Source organism: Tamandua tetradactyla (genome assembly GCF_023851605.1).
Source record: "Tamandua tetradactyla isolate mTamTet1 chromosome 4 unlocalized genomic scaffold, mTamTet1.pri SUPER_4_unloc_1, whole genome shotgun sequence".
NCBI classification, from domain to species: Eukaryota; Metazoa; Chordata; class Mammalia; order Pilosa; family Myrmecophagidae; genus Tamandua; species Tamandua tetradactyla.
The window spans coordinates 290,703-313,336 of NW_027518240.1; the positions used below are offsets into that span (position 1 = coordinate 290,703).

The 22,634-nt window shown below is 38.7% G+C and overlaps 1 protein-coding gene across 1 annotated transcript in view; it reads right to left on the reverse strand.

Moving 5' to 3' along the window:
- The window catches only part of LOC143672715 (serine/threonine-protein kinase MARK1-like), a gene marked incomplete at its 5' end in the record, with an annotated part of 30,954 nt that extends 10,767 nt beyond the window's left edge, over positions 1-20,187 (reverse strand). The window contains 2 exons of the mRNA XM_077147265.1: positions 18,741-18,794; positions 19,972-20,187. Coding sequence (XP_077003380.1) covers positions 18,741-18,794; positions 19,972-20,187 — 270 coding nt within the window. The remainder of the gene's footprint in view (positions 1-18,740; positions 18,795-19,971) is intronic.
- Positions 20,188-22,634: the final 2,447 nt, after the last annotated feature.

The window sequence follows — 22,634 nt, forward strand, 5'->3', positions numbered from 1 at the left end:
TTAAACTTGTGTTTATATTTCAAAAGAAGGCCAAAACACTAACTTTCTCTAGAAAGCCTTCTCTACCATGCTCAGTTGATTTAGGCTCTTACTTCACTGCTATAGTAATGTCTTAGATATAACTAAGTATAGACATAATTAGCTATAATTGATTAAAAATTTTATGTTCTCCTTACACAGCTTATTAACAGTGAACAGCTCTAATTATTTCTCATATTTTTCTTAAGACCAATAAAATAATGCAGATTATGCCAATTTTGGAAATGATGAAGCATTCTGAGAATTTTCTTGTTTTCTCAGTTCCCTACTAAGCCAACAGTAGATAAATCAGAAACCTTAAAGACTAAAAGTCCTTAACTGTAAAATTATAAGCTTACCAGCTTTTTAACAGAAACTGGCTGTTTCATATGCCAGAGCAGCAATTAGTCCAGAAGCTTGTTTTAGTTCAATTGTTCAAGCAACTGTTACTGTAATCAAAAGGAACAAAGTGAATCTATGATTAAAGTCACGAGCATCCACCCTAAGTTCAACAACAATATCAAAAGACAGTCTTATGGTTTTAAAATTGGAATTTTAGTACAGATTGTTAGAACCATTTTAATATGCAAAATAAATTGCAGAATATGCAAACACAAACAGACAACAATGAGCTTCTTGATTCTGACACCATTTGTTTAAATAAATCACTACCTAATCACTAGCTAATCACAGAAAGTTACTACTACAGCATGATGTACTAGAAACCTAAATATTTCCAAGGCACCAGAGGTTTGAAATAAAGAAAAACAAAATCAAGTTTTCAACTTAATCCTCATTTTATTTCCTGCCACTGAAAGGCAAGGTTACAAGGGAAGCCAAATGGTAGCAGCCATGAATCAATTTCTTAGCATAGATCTCTGAGTCTAAGAGCAGGAATTTGGCTAAGATAGATAAACACCAAACCAGAATTCTGCCTGGTGCACGCCTCCATTACCAATGCTGCCTGAGGACCACACTAAGCCATGGGAAGGGGAGGAAAAGGAACGACCAGCAAGGAAGAGAGGAAAAAGATAAGTTAAAGAATTAATTTTATGCTGTCAGAAATGCCATAGGCCATAATGCCTTTTCCTGCTAGCGAAGCATGAAGGCAAGAACCAAAAATTATTTTTCACCACAAATTTCTCAAAAGCTGAAACTCAATTCCAGCTAATTGTGATTGAAAAAAGAATAACTGAATGCCAATATAGATTTTCTTCAAGAAATTTTATAATTTTATACCTTCTTGAGTTTCAGCCTGACAATGGATAATATAAGTTTCTATGATCCATGCCTCTGAACCCCTTCCCTTTTCTGCAGGTGTAACATGTTTTCAGATATGATTTTCCTGCAAGAGAAAAAAAAAAAAGAAAAAGGACAAATTGTATTTTAATCCAGTTGTTAGAGTTGAAGAAAACGGAAGTTACGAGACACTCAATTTGGGAATATATCAGAAACTCAAAGACAAACGAAAACTGCAGAAAAAAGAGACTAAAAACTCCCGTGTAGCATACAACCCAGCTTTTATAAGAACAAGAAACACATGATCAAAATTTGGATCATTAATAGATTGTTTAGATCTTTAAATGAATAGTAAGCCAAATTCCCCTTTGCATGGCAGCCTGAAATGTTATCCACATTAATAATTGAGGATATAAAGAAAAATTACTACTCACAATTCTACAGTTCACTAAGGATTACAGCTGTTAAATCATTATAAAAGAGTCTTATTTCATCACGAGAGAACCCAACATTGGCCTCCAGTAGGCCTTCGATAAGTAGTGGTTTAATTAGAATGAAGCGGGGGTAGGGTTAGGGGGAGGATTCAAATTGCAAAAATACATTATTCTTTCTCCTGATTTCCATCACGTCTCCAGGCAATTTAATATAACTAGTGGGTATTCTGCTCCTCTAATCTTTTCACTAAGAAACTGAATACAACCAGAAGTTCAGTTTTAAAAAATCATGCCTGCTCTTGGCAGCTCCTGGAAGGAGAAATGAGAAATGGTAAGGACTATCAATTTTCCTGACTGCTCTCTCCTACCTTTTGGAAAGAGACAGAAAAAATAAGCAGTATATTACAATGTGGATTTTCTAATTTTAAAATTCACTGATTTTAAGACTAAAATTCATACATTTAAAATTCTGTAATTGACAGATCCCATCAACAAGCTAGTTAACAAAATGAAAACAGAATACATACTAGTTCTTTTTACCTAATGAAAAAAGTCCTTCCCACTTCCAAAAAATTAAAGCATTGAGAATATACATCATTTTTTACCTTTAAATGTTTAAAAATCCCAGCTGTAGTTTTTAAGCTTTGATGGACTTCTTTTGCTTCACCTTCTGTTGCGCTTAAAGACAGTGGTTAGATTAGTCAGAGAATAAATACAGTTTCTGGCACTAAAACCACACAATTGATAAATTCTCATAAAAACAATTCAGTCATTTCTGTTTCTTACTCCTGGCTTTATTTCTTTTGAAAATTCTATTATGGCATTTAAAGAAGTAACAAATACAGGGCCACGTCCCTCAGCAGGCAGAATTCTCGCCTGCCATGCATGCAAGAGACCTGGCTTCAATTCCTGGTGCCTGTCCATGCAAAAATAAATAAATAAATTAATTAATTAAAAAGCAACAAATACATAAAACAACAGCCAAAGAAAAGATACTATAAATGGAGGGAAAAAAAACCTACCTAAAGGTAAACTCTGGACAGAAGTTTCCTGCTGTTCCTTCTAGATGTCTTCTGTTCATGTACCAGCATAAGAAATTATACATTTAACACAGCCACATATTTAGAAACCACATGCATAAACAATGGTAGCTATACTCACCACTCTAGCTAACATTCTTTAGGGATAATTTTACATCAGTACATAAAATTCAACTTCATTTTTAAAATGTTTGCATATTATTCCCACATACCGATGCACCATAATTCGCCAATTTCCTATTGCTAGTATCCCCTTTTGCTAATCCAAAAATTGTATCTCATTCTATTTCGCCATTCTTTAGTCCTTTAAAGCATCTTGCACATACTAATAAATCTTTTGTATTTCTCTCTTTTAACTGCCTGTTGATGTCCTTTGCTTACATTCAACTAGTTTGTTGGTCTTTTCCTTATTGATTTGTAAGAGTTTACACATTAGAAAAACAATTTGTCACAGGAATTGCATTTTTTTCGACTAGCCTGTTGTTTGTTTTGTACCTCTGTTTATGATATGCAAACTTCTTCCTTATAGTTCCTTAGTTTGGGGTCTTATTTAGAAAGACCTTCCCCATGAAAGATAAAAAAAACATTTCCCTTTTAACACCAGACTCCATAATTCTGATATGGAAAATACTGTCATTATGAGGTAACCTTCCACTAATCCAAAACAGTACCTTTTATCAGTAACCTAAACTTTTTAATAAAAATATTTTTATTGACAAATCTTCACATATACACTGTGCATACACGGTGTAAATCAATAGTAGCCTAGACTTTTTAATACTGATGCTCCACATATGTGAAAAATAACACATACGCATATAACCCCTCAATATGAACTTACTTTTCTTTTCTGGCAAGTCTTAAAGCATATCTGGTATACTATTAAGAAAAAACATTAAATTCCATGGAAACTAATTAAAAAATAGCATTCTGCTGGGAAGTAGAACTATAAACATGTTTACTGAACTCTGTCAGTTACTAAGACATGAAGCCTATTATACATCCAATCAAAATTATAAAGCACCATATGCTAACTAATAGTATCCCAGCTACTGGTAAATATGTATGAAGAAAACACACTACCTACTTTTAATAGAGATGGGAAGATAAGATACACACACATATACTGGTAATTAATAAATAATAAGTGGATATAAATAAAGGCCCAGTATGTTTCATAACAGTAAATATGAGAATAGTGGCTTTCAAATTTCATTGTATATAGAGCAGCTTTAAAAATAGAGATTTCTGAGATTCACCCAAGAGTCAGTCTGAAATGAGGTGCAGTATCTACGTTTTTAACAAGTACCTAGGATTCTTTTTCTTAAAAAGAAAACAGAAAAAAATTTATACATACTATAGCCCTTACCCCTCCCTTTCAATAGTGATCAATGCTATTGATCACTAGCATTTCAAACCATATATTTTATTCCATATATTCTACTCCTCTGTTGACAAGGTAGATCAAAGGAGCATCAGACACAAGGTTTTCACAATCACACAGTCACACTGTGAAAGCTATAGCACTATACAATCATCTACAAGAAACATGGCTATTGGAACACAGCTCTACATTTTCAGGCACTTCCCTCCAGCCTCTCCATTACATCTGGAATAACAAGGTGCTATCTACTTAATGCGTAAGAATAACCTCCAGGATAACCTCTTGACTCTGTTTGGAGTCCCTCAGTCATTGACACTTTATTTCGTCTCATTTCACTCTGATGAATGCAAAACTATATGATGATATTGTGAGCCACTGATTATATACTACATAAGGACTGTATATGTGTGAACACTTGTCGATAAAGATATTTTTAAAAATGTGATCAGACCCTTATTTTTGTCTCTTCAAATACAGAGGCTATGAGTTAGCTACTGGGTATAAAGTCACAAAAACCAGCTTCCATTTAGTACTTCCTTCACATTGCTCACCTTGGAATCTGTCCTAGTAACGTATCAGCCCACTTAAAATTTTGAATATATCATAATTTGCTTTCTTGGGTAGATTTACCCAATGAATTTATGAACCCAAAAGAAAAAAAAAGGTACAAAACATTTGAATTTTAGAAGAAACCTGAAGTGTTCTGTTTAGAAAAATTTTCAGATCATGACTTTTGCAGATACCTATATGAAACTCTTAACCCCTTGCCCACCCTCTCTATTCCATAACTTGTCCTGAGCTAACATAATACGTGCACATTTAATTCTGAAAATGTTAAAAAGACCACATATCAACCCCGTGCTCTCAAATTTCTGAAACTAAAGCATCTCAAAGTATACAGCCTGGACGACTAAACTGTTCAAATTTGGAAAGTCTAAGAATTAAATGTGAACTTTTGCATAGTTGTTTAAAAAAAAAACCTCAAAAGTTTATACAAAATAACTAACCTAGTAAAATTAAAAAATATGAATCTGCTGCATTCGTCATTATTTCTGGATTACAGCTCAAATCAGTGAACAGCTAAAACAATGATGCCCTGGATGTTCTCAAATCACTTATGTGAGAAAAAAACATTAAAGTTAAGTAACCTATATTAGGAGGAACTGTACAAAAGCAGCTTAAAGGTTTCAATGTAAGAGATTTAAAACATAACACTTCCTCCCGCATATCTATTCTTTAATTATGACTAACACTAAAGATAAAGGACACTTCTAAAAACTGTTTTAAAAGTTGTTCTAAAACTCAGTTCAATTATAGGGGAAAATTATGGATACCATTATGCAATAAAAATCTACAGCAACTTTTTAATAAAAAAATTTAACAAATGCATGCATTTACAAGTTGAGGGAAATGAAAATGAGTAAGTTAAACTGACTAGTTCACAATGAAAGGCTTTGAAAGGTGCAAACTTAATATGATTGTGTATGATTTTAGCATCTCCGTAATATATATATATTTTCTGGCATGGGCAGGCTCTGGGAGTCAAACCCAGGTCTCCAACACGGCAGGCGAGAATTCTGCCACTGAGCCACCGTTGCACTACCCTCCTTAATATTTTTGAAATGTGAAATTACATATAAAATAGCAAAATATATTTTATTAAGTAGAAAACTTTATTTTAGGAAATATGAAACTGCATTATCAAGAAAGTGTAAAAGCATGTTTATAAGTACTTCCTCATCTCCATTTTCCTTTACTTCTCTGCAGCAGTAAATGGTACAGAGTAACCTTTTTCTTTTTGAAATTCTTTTCTCCCTTGATTCCAATAATATTAAACTTTCAAGGTCCTCCTCTTACCTCTAAAAATTTCTTCTATATTTTCTATGCCCCCTTCTTATTCCCAAATTCCAAAAAGTTTAGTCTTTGACTTTCTGGTTTTCTCTCTTAAGATCTCATCTCTTCTGACAATTTCAACTACGTCCATTCCCAGATCTACATCTTCAGCTTTGAACTAAGTCCTCCTGTTTCAGTTTCATATCCAATTCCTGAAGACAATTAGCTTAGTAAGGCTCTCCAGAAATCATATTACATTTACAATGACTGAAGGCACCTCAAATGGGTATAAATAAAATGGTGTATGGAGTGGGCCACGGTGGCTCAGTGGCAGAGTTCTTACCTGCCATGCTAGAGACCTGGGTTTGATTCCCGGTGCCGGCCCATGCAAAAATAAATAAATAAATAAAATAAACCCAATGTGTAAAAGAAATAATAAATTTAAATTGTAAGCACCAAGAGAGAAAGGACTGTACACTCAGACCCTATTAGGTGTCTAAGGCAAAATACGTACTCAACTGACTTTATCTTGAATGGTTTAGATGTAGTACTTACACATTGGCATTAACTCAAAGGCTTCTTCAAGGAACATACATACCAATAATTACATACAGCTGACTGAAAATGGCATGTGCTACCTTATGAATTAGTCATTGTTTGACACATTTAACCAGAAGCTGAGAAAGACTGATTCCAGGACTACAAGCAAATTTGAATCCTGAAGGCCTAGACTCAAATAATCTGGTATTTCCACATAGATGCTCAAACAATACCTGCAGCCCAACTTGTATAAAGTTATGTTCATCTTAATATTATACAATTTGCGAAAAATGTACCTTAGAAATATCTAATCAGATTGTTCATTTTATAGAACAATCTGATTAGAATTGGACCTAATGAATAATTAGGTCCAAAGAAATTAAGGGATTTGCCCAATGCCACAGATAAACAACTCATCTGCTTTTAGGAGTCTAGCTTGCTTTTGTCTGGCCCACAGCTGATTTTGTATAGAATTAAGAATGTTTTTTTACATTTTTAAGCGTTATAAAAATAAGGAAAATACGCAACAGAAACTATATGTAGCCCACAAGGCCTGAAATATCTACTATCTAGCCCTTTACACAAAAAGTTTGCCAATCCCTGATCTAGATTAGCAAGACTTTGCACCAATCATTTCTTTCCACAAAAGGCAACACCTCTCCTGCTTTCCTTTTACCGGTACCATTAATTTATTGATCATCCAGGTTCCATATCTTAAATAAACTGAATCCTTGACAAACTCCCAGAGCAAATCACTCCATCAGGCTGGTTGACTACTCCTTTGAAATATCGCTTGTAGCTATTTCTTTTTCTCTAATTATCTATTCTACTTACAAGCCCTGTAACAAAGGTTTTCCTGACAGAAATGACTTCCTCTTTTCCCATATAACTATCTAAATCAGGGATTAGCACACTTAAAAAAAATTCTATAAAAGGGCAAATAGTATAAATATTTTAAGCTTTTCCCACCAAAAGATCTCTTTTGAGCCTATTCAACTGTGTTGTTGTTGTGGAAAACAGCCAGAGGCAGCCACAGGCAATATGTAAATGAATGGGTGACTGTGTTACAATAAAACTTCCACAAAAACAAGCAGTGGGTCAAATATGTGGGCCATAGCTTGCCACCCCAAGAGCTAAGCCATACAATTTATTTAAACTTCAGCTCACGTCCTTTTATTTTCTCTTCTTAAACATTTTTATTGAGAAATTTTCACACACATACATTCTATACATGGTGTACAAGCAATGGTTCACAATATCATCACATGATTGTGTTTTCATCATCATGATCATTTTTTAGAACATTTGCATCACTCCAGAAAAGAAATTAATAAAGAAAAAAATCATACCATCCTTATACCTCCCTCTCATTGACCACTAGTATTACCATCTACCCAATTTACTTTACCCTTGTTTCCCTTATTATTCATTTTTTTATCCATATCATCTGTCCATACCCCAGATAAAAGGAGCATCAGTCACAAGGTTTCACAATCGCACAGTCACACTGTAAACGTTATTTTATACAATCAATCGTCTTCAAGAATCAAGACTACTGGAACACAACTCTACAGTTTCAGCTACTTCCCTCCAGCCACTCCAATACACCATAAAATAAAAAGAGATAACTTTATAATGCATAAGAATAGCCTGCAAGATAACCTCTCAACTCCATTTGAAATCACTCAAACTAAATGACACTTTATTTTGTCTCATTTCTCTCTTCCCCCTTTTGGTCAAGAAGGCTTTCTTAATCCCTTGATGCAGGGTCCTGGTTCATCCCGGGACTTATGTCCCACATTGCCAGGGAGATTTACAGCCCTAGGAGTCATGTCCGACATAGAAGGAGGGCAGTGACTTCACCTGTTGAATTGGCTTAGTGAAAGAGGCCACATCTGCGCAACCAGTGGGTCTCGGGGGGAGACTCTTAGGCCTAATTTTTTTTTTTCCAAGAACTGCTGATTTTTTTTTTATTGAGAAATCTTCACACACATACATTCTATACATGGTGTACAGTGGCTCATGATATCATCACATAGTTGTGTTCATCACCACGATCGTTTTTTAGAACATCTGCATCACTCCAGAAAAAGAAATAAGAAGGAAAAAGAAAAAACTCTTACATACCATACATCTTACCCCTCCCTCTCATTGACCACTAGTGTTTCTATCTACCAATTTAACCTTTGTCCCCCCATTATCTATTAATTTTTTATCCATATCTTTTACTCAGCTGTCCATATCCTAGATAAAAGTAGCATCAGACACAAAGTTTTCACAAGCTAAACAGTCACATTGTAAAAGCTGTATCATACAATCATCTTCAAGAAACAAGGCTACTGGAACACAACTCTACAGTCTCAGCTACTTCCCTCAAGCCACTCCAATACACCATAAACTAAAAAGAGATAACTATATAACGCATAAGAATAGCATCCAGTATGACCTCTCGACTGTTTGAAATCTCTCAGCCACTGGTGCTTTATTTTTCCTCATTTCTCTTTCCTCTTTTGGTCAAGGTTTTCTCAGTCCCTTGATGCTGGGTCCCACCTCATCCCAGGATTTCTGTCTCACCTTGCCAGGGAGATTTACACTCCTAGGAGTCATGTCCCACTTAGAGGGGGAGGGCAGTGAGTTTACTTGCCATATTGGCTTATAGAGGGAGGCCCCATCTGAACAACAATAGAGGATCTCTGGGGGTGACTCTTAGGCTTAATTTTAAGTAGGCTTAGCAGGGTAGGCATTTCATAGAGGCAAACCCCAAGAATGAGGGCTCGGCCTATTGACTGCCCCCACTGCTTGATAGAATATCAGAAATTCTTCAATTAAGGAAGTGGATTATTTCCCCCTTAGTCCCCCTTCCTCCAAGGGGACTTTGCAAATACTTCTTTATTCACTGCCCAAATCACTCTGGGATTTATCGGGGTATCACACTAACCTGGACAAACCAACAAAATCTCACGCCATATGCAAGATTCCATGTAATTATGGTGTTCAACTAAACTGACCACACAAATCAAATTAGGTAATGCCACCCAAAATATAAATTTTGTACCAAATAAACATCTCTCCCTTTAGTCTCACACAGAAGTTGAAGTTTTAAAATATGGATGATATCATCCTTTACCCAGACTTCTGGTATAACTTAGTTCTATCCAGATCAGCTTCATTCCTATCTCTACTCAATGTATGATCGCTTTTTCAACTTTTTAAATAGTTCCTGTATGGGGGTACTACTGACTTTCATAGCTTCAGAGCTCTTGACTGAGTCTCAGGTGTCACATAAATACTCAAAGTTTCTGGGAAAGACCATGTCAAATACAAACAGTTCAGTATCTCAGAATTTAGAATTAACAGTTACATCTCCTGAACATATGTGACTGCTTTAAGAGCTTACAATCTAGGACCCATTACAACAGGCCCCAATCTGATAACCCATGCTCTCACTTTAGTTCACTGAATTTTTAAATTATAGTTAGTCCATATGTTTGAGGCATATTTGTCTTTTTCTTCTTGATACTTCATTCAACATACAGCTGTTAAGGTTCATTCACCTAGTTGCATGTCTTAGGCCTAATTTTAAGTAGGCTTAGCCTATCCTTTGTAGGAGTAAGTTTCATAGGGCTCAGCCTATGAATTGTTTGTGCCAACCAATCGTGAGAACATCAGAAACTCTCAAATTGGGAAGATGGATATTTCCTCCTTTCCCCCTGTTCCCCCAAGGGGACTTTGCAAATACTTATTTACTGCCCAAACTACTCTGGGATTTATAGGGGCATCACACTAACCTGGACAAACCAACAAAATCTCATGCCCTATTTAAGATTTCATGTACTTATCGTGTTCAACTAAATTGATCATACAAGTTAAATTAGGAAATGCACTATACAAAATAAAAATTTTGCAGCCAATAAACATCTCTCTCTTTAGTCTCACACAGAAATTGAAGTTTTAAAACATGGTCATGTCCCTTTCCTAATATGGTCACAGGGATCTCTGCCTGATCTGAACTCAATGAGTTTATTATCTGGTCAAGGTACAGTAGAATGTACTACTTCATGTCATCTTTTGTACTGTTATAATATACTGTTGAACTCTTTTTCTGTGATTGTTTGAGACTCTCTGGGACTCAGTTTACGTATCTAAAAATAAGGACCGTGGCCTGGTTGGCTAAAAAAGTTAAAAGAATCTATGAGGAAAAGTAAGATGTATAGTATGTATGAATTTTTTCTTTTTATTTCTTTTTCTGGAGTGATGCAAATGTTCTGAAAAATGATCATGGTAATGAATATACAAGTATGTGATGACATTGTGAACCACTAACTGTACAACATGTATAAAATGTATGTATGTGAAGATTTCTCAGTTAAAAAAAAAAGAATCTATGAGCTAATACTTTATATGTCATTTACGAGTTTATAAGGAGTCTGCATTATATATTTCTGTACTGAACATGGGTCCCCTCAAAAGTTCCTTGTATCCAAGGATGGTTCAATCAATATTTGTTCAGATTGATTAAAACTTACTTGCACACTCTTGGAACAGCAGGACCAGCAACCAAATTGTAGTTAAAAGAGACAGGAGCTGTGGTTTTTAATATGAAGCCAATGGATAATTTTCCATAGATGTTGTCTACAGAAAAAAGTAAATATAAAATAAAGACAGTAACACTTAATAAACCGGTAAATAGTATATTAAATATTTTTAAAAGAAAAGTTTACTGTAGTATATATGTGGGTATATATCTTACATATGAAAGAAATATATATATAAATAATTTAATGCTATAAGTAAATCTTATACTAATTGACTGCCTATTCATGGTAGTTTAGATCAGACCCATAAAAAGAACAGTATTTGGAAATTTGCCCCATTAAGTACAAATAGAGCAGTGATTTTCAAACTTCAGTGTGCCTAAGAAAACACCTGGGTGGGGGGATGGGGTGGAGGGAATTTTGTTAAAATGAAGATTCTAATTCAACAGTCTGGTGCGGGGTTGAAGAATCTGCCTTTCTAACAAGCTCCCACAAGAGGCTCATGCAGCTGTTCTCCTGACCCCACTTTTGAGTAGCAAAGTATTAGACTTGGGTTGGACAGATGCAAATAGAAGGGCACAGGACCAGATGAACGTAATTTCCAAAAAGGTTCACAGGATGACCCTCATTTAGGAAGGCTACTTACAAACAAACGGGTTTTATATTTATTACATTTCTTACATTATATTGCTGCCGGCAATAGAATTATAGCGTCTGTTCTATAATCAACGTATTTTCCATAAAATAGCTTATAAGCATCAATGTTTGCATAATAAAAAGTAACACGTTTACTTCAATTATTTCTATTCTAAAACCGAAAACATTTAAAAAATAACTAAATTGAAATGTCAACTAAAAAGAAAATTAAACCCCACACCTCTGAGGTTTGAGAAACGCAATTTGTTCCTTGCCTAAAAGTCCCTGGGTAGATAACGCACATAACACACGAAGACCTCGCCTAAGACTTAAATATGGGAATCAGATTCTTTGTTAGGAAGCAATGAAGATGAAATTCTGATAAGGTGCACTTAATTTGAATGCATCATACGAGGTTGTCAACTGACTTTTGTTATTATTAGAAAAATACGAAATAACTACTTTAAGCACTTCTCTTAAATTTACGTAATGTGACAAAAACGGCTCGGAGGCGCATCCGATATTTAATCAGAAAACGCCCCAAGCACCTACTGAAAATTGAATGCTTACACCTTTTTAAAGTATCACCTGAACGTCCTCCACGGAGCGCTCCTTTACAGCCTCGGCACCTACACGGGTCCACGCGCACCTGCCTCACGCCGCCTGGAGACGGGTCCGCGCGCACCTGACGCCGTGAAGGTCAAGTTCCTCCGGGAAGGGCGGCCTCCCGGCGCCCGGCGGCAACCGCCTGAGGTTTGGTCTGTCATCACTTCAGGAGCGAGAGGGGTGCTCTCCCGTCTCATCTTTTCACCTCAGCGTTCAGGAACTCGGCGGGTGAGCTGTCCACGGAGGGAAACGATTCCGGACACGGGACCCCGCTCCTATCTACCTGGGGCCAGGCCGCCAGCGCCGCGAGCGCCCACTTCCTACCCACTTCCGGTCGCGCTTCCCGCGGGTGCCGTCGGGGGCGGCGGCCCAGCCCCGCGCCCGCGCTCCGAACAGCCCTGTCTGTGGAATGCCGATACTATCAACCCGGGAACGCGGGCAAACAGCCGGAAACGTGCCCAGTTAGCTTACACACCTCCCAATGCTGGCGGCATTGCCTGGGCAAGAGCCTTCGGCAAATTGAGCCGTGAATACCGCTGAATCGGGTCACTATGGATCTTCCTTCTTTCCTTTGATTCAACGCACCAGGAGACTGTTGGACCCCTATGGGAAGGTGGAGGGGGCACTGGTCTACGGTGACTCCCGTAAAAGGGGAAGATCCTGTTGTTTGGGCCTCTGGGGAAACGGCCGGGGTGGGGTCTTACTGGGTGGCGCCCTTCCTCACGACATACAGACGGATTCCTCCGAGTTTGCACAGCAGTCTCCTCAGGCAAGAAAGGAAATGTGCAAGCCCCCAAGTAAGAAAAAGAGGGAGTCGGAAAAAAACTGCCGGAAAGCCGGCCAGAGCCCTGCAGGGTCACGTGACTCGGGCAGCCATGACAGGTACCGAGGCGGAAGCTGCTGCTTAGGGGCGGAGGGTGTCCGCTGTGTAGCAGCCCCCTGAGAATACTCCATTCCTCAGCCTTTCCTTCCTTCCCCTCCAGGGACTTACCTCTTTTGCCGCGGTATGCTCAGAGAGAAAAGGAATTGGCCGGGCCTCCCACTGGGCCGAGGTCAATACCCCGACAGCAATGGCTACCGCGGAGGACTGGGGCGGCCTCAACCAAACCCGGGGCGGGTCCTCGGGGGCGGGCTTTGCGCGGGTCGACCGCTTTGGAGCCGCCAAGTTCGGCTGCGGCTGCAAATAGGCTTGGGCGGCTCCTCACTGGGTGGCGGTTGGGACCGTAGCGGATCCTCATGGTCCTGTTAGTGTCAGGGCCAAACCCGGGGAGGATGGCGCCCCAGAGCCCGGCCCTGCTGGGGAAGGGGCGGGAGGGCACAGGCTGGGGACCGGCCATGTCGGAAGTCACCAGGACTCTGCTGCAGCGCTGGGGCGCCAGTTTTAGGAGAGGCGCTACTTCGACTCTTGGGGCCAGCTGGTGGAGGCGATAGACGAGTATCAGATGTGAGTGACCACCCGCGGGCGCGGCCACAGCGGCTCGGGTCCGCCCTCTCTCACGGGGCCTCGCCACCGAGCGGCAGCCCGGGCTTCTCGGGGTGGGGCCCTGCAGGCCGCCGGCCGCGCGCCCCCCGGCCCGGGAGGAGCCGCTCCAGACACTGCGGGGCCGCCCGGGCGTCGCCGCCGCGTCCCCTCAGCAGGCGGCCTTGCCTTCTGCTCGCGTTGGCCCACAGGCCACCCCTTCGCGCTTCCCAGCCTCGTGGGTCCGTGGTCGTGCCGCCGGGCTGCTCTCCTCCGCCCCTCGGGGCGCCGCCTCTCGCTTTCCCGCAGGCTGTGCGGAGTAGCTGTGTGCTCCGTCCACGTTCGCGGACCAGTGCGTGTGTGTGCGCGCGTGTGTGGGCGAGGCTGTTGAGGGGATTGGTGCCCTCAGGAAGCGGCGAGGCCGAAGATGAGTCTCCTGCCAAGAGGAGGGCCCTCCAGTCGTGCTCCCCGTGAGCCGCTTTCACGACCCACCTGATTCCGCTGCCGTTTCTGGGACTGCCCTACGCAAGGCTATGGGCCCGGCCCCACCCCCTGCGCCCAGTGGCTTTGGGTGGAGCCCGTGCAGGGTGTGAGCCAGAGGGCAGGGTTTGAGCAGGAGAAGGCAGGGTGTGAGCCAGAGAGAGGAGGGTGTGAGCCTGAGGGCAGGGTGTGAGCAGGAGAGGGCAGTGTGTGAGCCGGAGGACAGGGTTTGAGCAGGATGGCACGTGCCACAGCCACCACTCCTCCTGGGGCCTGCGCCTGCCCCGAGTGCACCGTGTACTCGCGGGTGCCTGTGAGGACCGGCTCCCTCAGGCAGCCCAGGTCCGATCTCGGTTTTAAAGCTGGAAGTCTAGACGCGTGTATATAATATCTTGCTTCCCCTATGCATTTTACTGAGAATAAACACGGCCTACCAAAATGCTGTTGTTTGCGAACTACTTCTTGGGTTAAAGCAAGTTATTGTTTTGAGGTTTTACCGAGTATGAAACCATGTGAGTAAAATCCTTTTTTTCTTATTGTCTTCTAGAAAGAATACAGTACTGGTCCTTAGACTTTCTAAATTTTTATCCGGTCCCCACAATTTTTTTTTTTTAATCTGACCCTGAAGATAATTTAAATGTGTGAATGTTCTTTACCCAATCCTACTGAATTTGAAGTGCCTGTGATTTCAGATATCCCTGAAAACAACCAGGCTCTGAACCTTTTTACAATGTGTAACAACTACAGTTGTTTTGCACCTTCACATGATTTTATTTGCCCTTGCAGGTACCCGGTGAGAATATTACTATTTTCATTTTACAAAATGAGGAAAGTGAAGCTGGAGTTAAACAGGTGATTGGGGTCACAAAACTGCACCATTGAAATCTGGGGTTTTTAAACTCCAAATCCTGACTTCTCTGCCGCACAGGGCTTGAGGGGTAGTTCAAGTGAATTGGACAGTTACACAGTGAACACCTGTGTATCATCAGTCATCAGTATGTCACCTAAAATTGCATACCCTGAAATATTAAGCTGCCTCACTTGTGGGGGCGGGTGGTGTGCCAGTGTAGCACCTGTCGGTCCAGTAGCCCTTGCCATGGAAAGTGAAGATGAGGATATCCAACTGATGTTACAAAGGAAAATTGAACATGAAAGCTGTTTAGTTGGAATTTCTCAAAAACATCTGAATGGTGGTGACAGAAACTCAGGAACCAAATCCGTCACTGGACTGCAGTACTAATCTTTGAACTTCATGATTTGGAGTAGTCTGCAAACTAATGAAAACTGCCAATGTCAAATTTGAATGGAAATTTGTAATGTGTCTTTAATTTTGTAAACTTACACACTACATATAAAATGAAGTCAGGAGTTTAAAATGATCTAATATATCCAGAAATACAGGAAAATTGGCCTTTTGCTGAGAATTGTCTGTTTGGATAAAGGAGGCCAGTTGGGGGCCACTGAAGTAAAACATACATGGTTAATTAAAGATAACTCCATTTAGCAAGCTGCCTGCAGAAACATGACCCTTCAAGTAACGGCATAGTCTTGCAGAAATGGTACTGAAAATCAGACGTTTCACAGGATCACTCCTGAAGTATTTATCTAGCACAGGACTGCTTACTAAATATTTATTAAATGAGTGGATGAGTTTTAAGACTGAATAATCCCTGCTTTAGTTATCTTTACCATGCTTAAATCAGTGCTAGTCAAAGTGTGAGCCATAAATTGAGGGAAACTATTAATGGTCTGCAACTGATAAATTCAGAAATTGTGAGAAAGCATTTAGAAACAACAGTATGAATCATCATGATATTTTTTGTTTGTTACATTTTTCATGATATTTCAGTAGAATTTTTAAAAGTATCAATCTGGGACGGTTGGGGTTAAAAAAACTTGTGCTTCACTACAGATAGTTTGAGAAGCCTATTCTGTGTCATGGAATGCTGTGGGGGTTCAGCCAGCCACTAGTTTATGTGTTTAGAGTCTGTTGAAAACTGCACCTTGAGAAGAGTCCTGTCCTATCTGTAGGCACCCTTGCAAGATTTGCCATTCATGATGAGTCTTTAAAGAAGTCTATTTGACAGGCTTCTCACCTTTACTAATAGAAATGCCACCTACTAACCTGATACCCAAAGAATAAGCAGTTTTCCTAAGTGGATAAAATCATGTCTCTCTTTCTCTTAGAATGGAGGAGTATTTTGTGGACTTGAAAATTAATTTCTTTAAAAAAACTTTTTGTTGTATAATGTAACATATATACAAAGCTAAGAAAGAAACAAGCAAGTTTTCAAAGCACTCTTGAACAATTAGTTACAGGACAGATCCCAGCATTTGTCATGAACTATCATACAATCATCTCAGAGTTTTCCTTCTAGCTGCTCCAGAACATAGGAGGCTAGAAGGCATAAATATTTTTTTATCATCACAATCGATTTTTTTCTTCTTTTGTAAAAAATAACATATATACAAAAGAAGCAAAAAATTTCATCTCACAGCACAACAATTAGTTGTAGAACAGATTTCAAAATTTGGTTATGGGTTACAGTTCCACAATTTTAAGTTTTTACTTCTAGTTGCTCTAAGATACTGGAGACTAAAAGAGATATCAGTATAATGATTCAGCAATCATATTCATTTGTTAAACCCTGCCTTCTCTGTATAGTCACCATCACATTTGATCCTTCAGTCCCACTCTTTATGGGTATTTGGACTATGGCTGTTCTAACTTTTTCATGTTGGAAGGGTCTGTCAATAATAAGGGGTCAGGAGATGGAACTAGCTGATGCGCTGGAGAGGCTGGGCCTTCTAGGTCTCAAGACTTACCTGGTCCAGGGACCCATCTGGAAGTTGTAGGTTTCTGGAGTTACCCTAGTGCATGGAACCTTCGTAGAATCTTATATATTGCCTTAGGTATTCTTTAGGATTGCCTGGAATGGTTTTAGCAAGTTATGATAGAAAGCAATGTCTAACTGACGCTTGGCAAAGAGCGTCCTTCAGAGTAGCCTCTCGACTCTATTAGTACTCTCTCAGCCACTGATACTTTATTAGTTACACTTCTTTTCCCCCTTTAGTTGAGAATGACATTGTTGATCCCACAGTGTCAGGGCCAGACTAATAACTGGAAGTCGTCTGCCATGCTGCCAGGGAGACTTTCCTTGCATGTAGCGGGGATGTCAACGTCCCATGTAGCAGTGAGGGCAATAATTTCACTTGCAGAGTTGGGCCTAGAGAGAGAGAGTCTACATCTGAGCAACAACAGAGGTCCTCCAGAAGTAACTCTTTGGCATAGCTAGAGGTAGGCTAAGCTTCTCTGCTACATACAGAAGCTTCACAAGAGTAAACCTCAAGATCAAGGGCTTGGCCTGTTGATTTGGGTGTCTCTAACGTTTGACACGGTATCAGGGGTTTCCCCGGTGGTAAAGTTTAAATAGTTCCATATTTTTTCTCCCATCTCTCAAGAGACTTTGCCTGTACTTTTTGATTATGTGCTTAATACATTCTAGGGTGTATCCATTGCCTAGGTTTTTAAAAGTTTCTTTATTTTGGAACATTTCCATTATCCCAAAGATCCCTTGTGCCCATTTGCAATTCCTCTATATTTCCACTACTAGTCCCATACTTTTTTTTTATAGATGCGTCTTTTCTGGGCATTTCGTGTAAATGGAATCATAAAATATGCGATCTTTTGTGGCTGCCTTGTTTAATTTGGCTTAATCTTTTTGAGGTTCATCCCTGTCATAGCATGTATCAGTACTTTGTTCCTTTTCTTACTGAACAGTGTTACACTGTGTGGATATACCATGTTTTGTATATTTCTTCACTAGTTTGTTGCATTTGAGTTTGTGCTTTTTGGTTATTTTCAGTAATGTTCCCTATGAATGTTCATGTAAGTTCATGTAAATGAGGATATATATTTTCATTTATTTTGGGCAGATACTAAGGAGTGGGTCATATGGTAAATTTGTGCGACCTTTTTAAGAAACTGTATTACCTAATTGTAATGTAATTATGTTAAAACACTGAATGAAGCTGCATCTGAGCTATAGTTTTGTTTGTTTGTTTGTTTTTTATATATATTTTTTGTATTTTTTTAAATTTTTTTCTCTATATTATCATTTTATTTCTTTTTCTGTTGTCTTGCTATTTCTTTTTCTGAATCGATGCAAATGTACTAAGAAATGATGATCATACATCTATGTGATGATATTAAGAATTACTGATTGCATATGTAGAATGGAATGATTTCTAAATGTTGTGTTAGTTAATTTTTTTTTAATTAATAAAAAAACAAAATTTTATTCTACTCAATTGTAAGTGACAAATTTCTTTCACATGGTGCATGCATTTGAGTAGTAGATATTTTTCAAACAACTACTTGATAAAATTATGTTTTATATTTATTTTCTTTATATGATTGGTGAAATGTAGTACTGTACCCAATAGGAAAACTAGGATAACTGAGATTACAGAATATCATATATTAATAATAAACTCATATTCTAACTATTTATTACTATTAAAACAGTTAAATACCTTTTGTAGACTGGTAGGATTGAGCTGACTTTTGTCTATTATTTTGACAGCAACCTAAAAAAAAGAGAATCAAACTATATTTAAGAATATATATTTTAGGGAATTAAAACACACGAAGAAAATATTTGTTGTTTCATTCCAACTAGATATAATTTAGACATATTTGGTATTCAAACAATTGGATGGTAAATTTGCTAATCTGGCAGCCTTGAAATATACTCTACTGACCAAAATCTTTAACCTATTTGATCCTAAATCAATAATACTAAGCCTTTGTAATTTCTTCCAAATTTCTCATTTTTAAGCAAAAATCACCTTGAATCTCAATATTTTAGTTATAAATCTGACAAGCAACAATTAACGGGGGGGGGTGTGGCTTATAAACTTGCAGTAAGGTAATCATTATATGAATAAAATGGTTCCATGAGTAGAGAGATCAGCCACCCAAGCTCACTTACAGCAGACCGACAAAACAGATTTCAATGTCTTCTTCAGTTTCTGCCTAGTGTAGCCGGTATCTGAACACTCCAGGGTCAGAATGAAAAGGGAGGGATATGGCAATATTTGGTATACAGCAAAGAGAAGACTTATTTTAAAAACATTTTATTATTGAGGTTTGAAAAATGTCGTAGATCCAGTAAGCATTACATAATTTAGAATGTTAAACATCTATTTAAATAAAGCCTTTGACCCCAGCACAGAGATGTATACATAACACACATATACGCAAATAAAAAATTTTATTATATAAATGCACATAATTTAAAACATGGGATTTTAGAAGTCAAATTCTCTTATTAGCTAAGAAAAACACCTCTATAACAACATTTGATCAGCATGGTCTCTAAACAAATATAAACTAGTAGATGACTCTGCATATTTACACCTAATTTATCTTGAGCAATAATTATTAAGAACTTCTCCTAGCCCTGTTGCTAGGGTTCATTAGCAATGGTAATCAGAAATGTTCTTCAGAAACCACATGAAAGGTAGAAGCCTAAGGAAGGCTCTTATGCAGCACAACTAATTTCTAAGAGATCCTAATATAGAAGGATGATTCTTTCCTAGACGTTAAGAGGTCAGCTTTTATGCCATGAGATATGTACCACTTGCACATATGCCAGTGTTTAACATCCTGCAACTGTCACTGATTCTCCAACATATAAGAAAGCTTTTTAACAAGGCTCTGGAGAGATCTAAGGAAACAGTAAAAGGCATCATGAAAACTTACCTCTCTACCAGTTAGAACATGTCTTGCCAATTTCACTTTGGCAAAATTTCCCTTCCCTATTGTTTTCTGTAAGCGGTAATTTCCAATGTGAGGCTGTTCGTCTGTGGCTGATGCAATGGAGTTTCTATACCGAGGGATGTTTTGTCTGCTACTTGATTTAGTAGGTTGGATGTGTGGTTCAGTGTATCCATCCACAGATGTTTCTAAGAAAAAGATTACAAGATTTCATTGTTAATTAAGTACATTATAGACAAGACAATTAAAAATATTATGAATAATTTCCATTAACAACTCATCTTTGGTGAAAACACACTGCACTACATATTTTTAAAGTGTGAGCATTCTACTTACAATTTCTACTTGATTTCTGCTCTCTTTGTTGGAGGGAATATAGCTATTTAGAATGAAACATTCTACATTGATATAGACATGTTCTTTTCATTACAAAAATAGAACTGGATGGACTAGGAGCCCTAGAAGTCAGGTCCTTTGTAGGAGTTAAAAAGGTTATTGTTTAACCTAAAGCTTGAAAACACAAGTCTGTGAGGAAATGCAGACTTGAGCTTTCAGGATCTGGAACTTCAGTAGAAGCTGAGTTATGCAGATAAAGCACAATGAGGTGTGGAAGAGACTTGCTTAAGGGAAATCAACATCCTAGCGTTAAAAGTATTTACCTCCTTGAACTTGTTTTTGCATTGTTTAGCTTTTGCATGCAAACAACCTTGATCACCTTTCTTGCTAGTATATAATTTTGTACTTGGCTGAAAATAAACTTGTCTGAAGACTGATGTCTCCGGATCCCCTGATCCCAGTCTCTCTCTCGTTTTACTTTAACATTCCTTAGGGTCATAGCTGCGGCCAACAGTCCTTAATCCTTTAAGGTGTCCACCTGTTACGCTGAGGTCACCACGTAGGCCAGGAGGCCTCATTAACAGGTCACCAACACACAACTTCATGAGTGCAATTCTGAGTTTTCTCTAAAATAGTGCAGCACTCATCATATTCATTCTTCCATTTGCTGGGCAAAAAGACTCATCCAGGTCACAAACCAACTTCAAATATACTCCTAATCAACTCTTGCCCTAGCTCCTCACTCTCAAGGGAGAGTATGTCCACCCCTGCCCAGGTCCACAGCCTCCCCCTCCTCCTCCTCTGTCTCAGAGTCTCCACCTAGCCCACAGGTGCAGTGAAACAGCTGGTCCTGCTCACGGGCGTGCTCGGTACACGCCTAACCCAGTGCTTCTCTCACCAGATCTGACTCTTCTGACTCTTGTCCAGTCTTGCCTGCATTCTGACATATATGAAATTTCTAGCAGTTTTTGCAAAAAAATAAAATCACATATGATAAACATTTTTCTCTAATTGCCATCTTAGAAACAGCTGAAGATGAGTAGAAAAAAACTAGCAAAGGAAGGGAATATTTTATATCTGCAATGTAACTAATCAGATGTACACTGTCCTATCTCTATAAGCAAAAGCTTGTTTTAAAAAATTTGATCAAAAATTTCTTAATGACAACACCGAAGACTCCATCTACCAGTGTTACGTAAAGCCTGATTTCAGCTTATTTTTCTATTTGTTCCTACTTTCTGAATTTTTGCAGTATTTTTTTTAACTTGACTCAGGATTAAATCCCTGATAGAGAATCCTCTACACTTGCAGTCTCTGGCCTCATTCTAAGTTAGACACCCTTCGATGTATTCTCATAACAACCTTTACTTCCACATATCACTGTATCCTTCGCATTGTGTATTTACTTGTCTGTCCCCACAACCCTATCATAAGCAATTTGAGGGCAGGGGGACTTCTTTTCATTTTAATATACTCACTATATTTCAGAGTGCCAGACACACAGGAAGGCTACATGACTCAATGGTTCTTGGACTGGCACCATCAGCATCAGCTAGGAACTTGTTAGAAATGTAAATACTCTGGTCCATTTCAAACCTACTATATCAGAAACTCTGGGGTAGGGTCTAGCAATCTGTGTTTTAATAGCCCTCTAAGATATTCTGATGTATAACCAAGTTTGATTATTACTGCAATAAATAATTTAAGAAGGAGGTAAATACAAAGTTATTCATTAGCTCTTGGTGACTTTTCTAGTATCTGGGCAAATAAGACTTTAATTATACTCAATTTCTAATGGTTAACAAATTGCTATAACATCTGCCACAAATACTACTTCCCTATCCTGAACTTATAATGCACACAATGTTGACTTGCTCAACTTTCAAGATTTAATCTGAGTATCTCAACAGAGGTTTCAATGTCTTTTCATGAGGCAAAGTTGATTACCCTTCTCTTCTGTTGCTACATTTATATACAGTTTTAAAAACGTCCACAATGGTCCCCAGACCAGAGAAGTCCTGAAACGCAGAGGAACCAGCCTCTCCGCAACACCAACCAGCTGCATCCCATATTACCGACAGCCCCTTCCAACATGAAAAGGTTAGAATGGACATATCCCAAATACCCCCAAAGAGTGGGAGAAAGATCAAAGGTGATGGTGGAGTTATACAAAGAAGGCAGGGTTTAACAAGTGAGTATGATTGCTGAACCACTATATTAATACTTCTTTGTGTCTCCAGGATCTTAGAGCTGCTAAAAGTAAAAACCTAAAATTGTGGAATTGCAACCCATACCAAACTCTGAAATCTGTT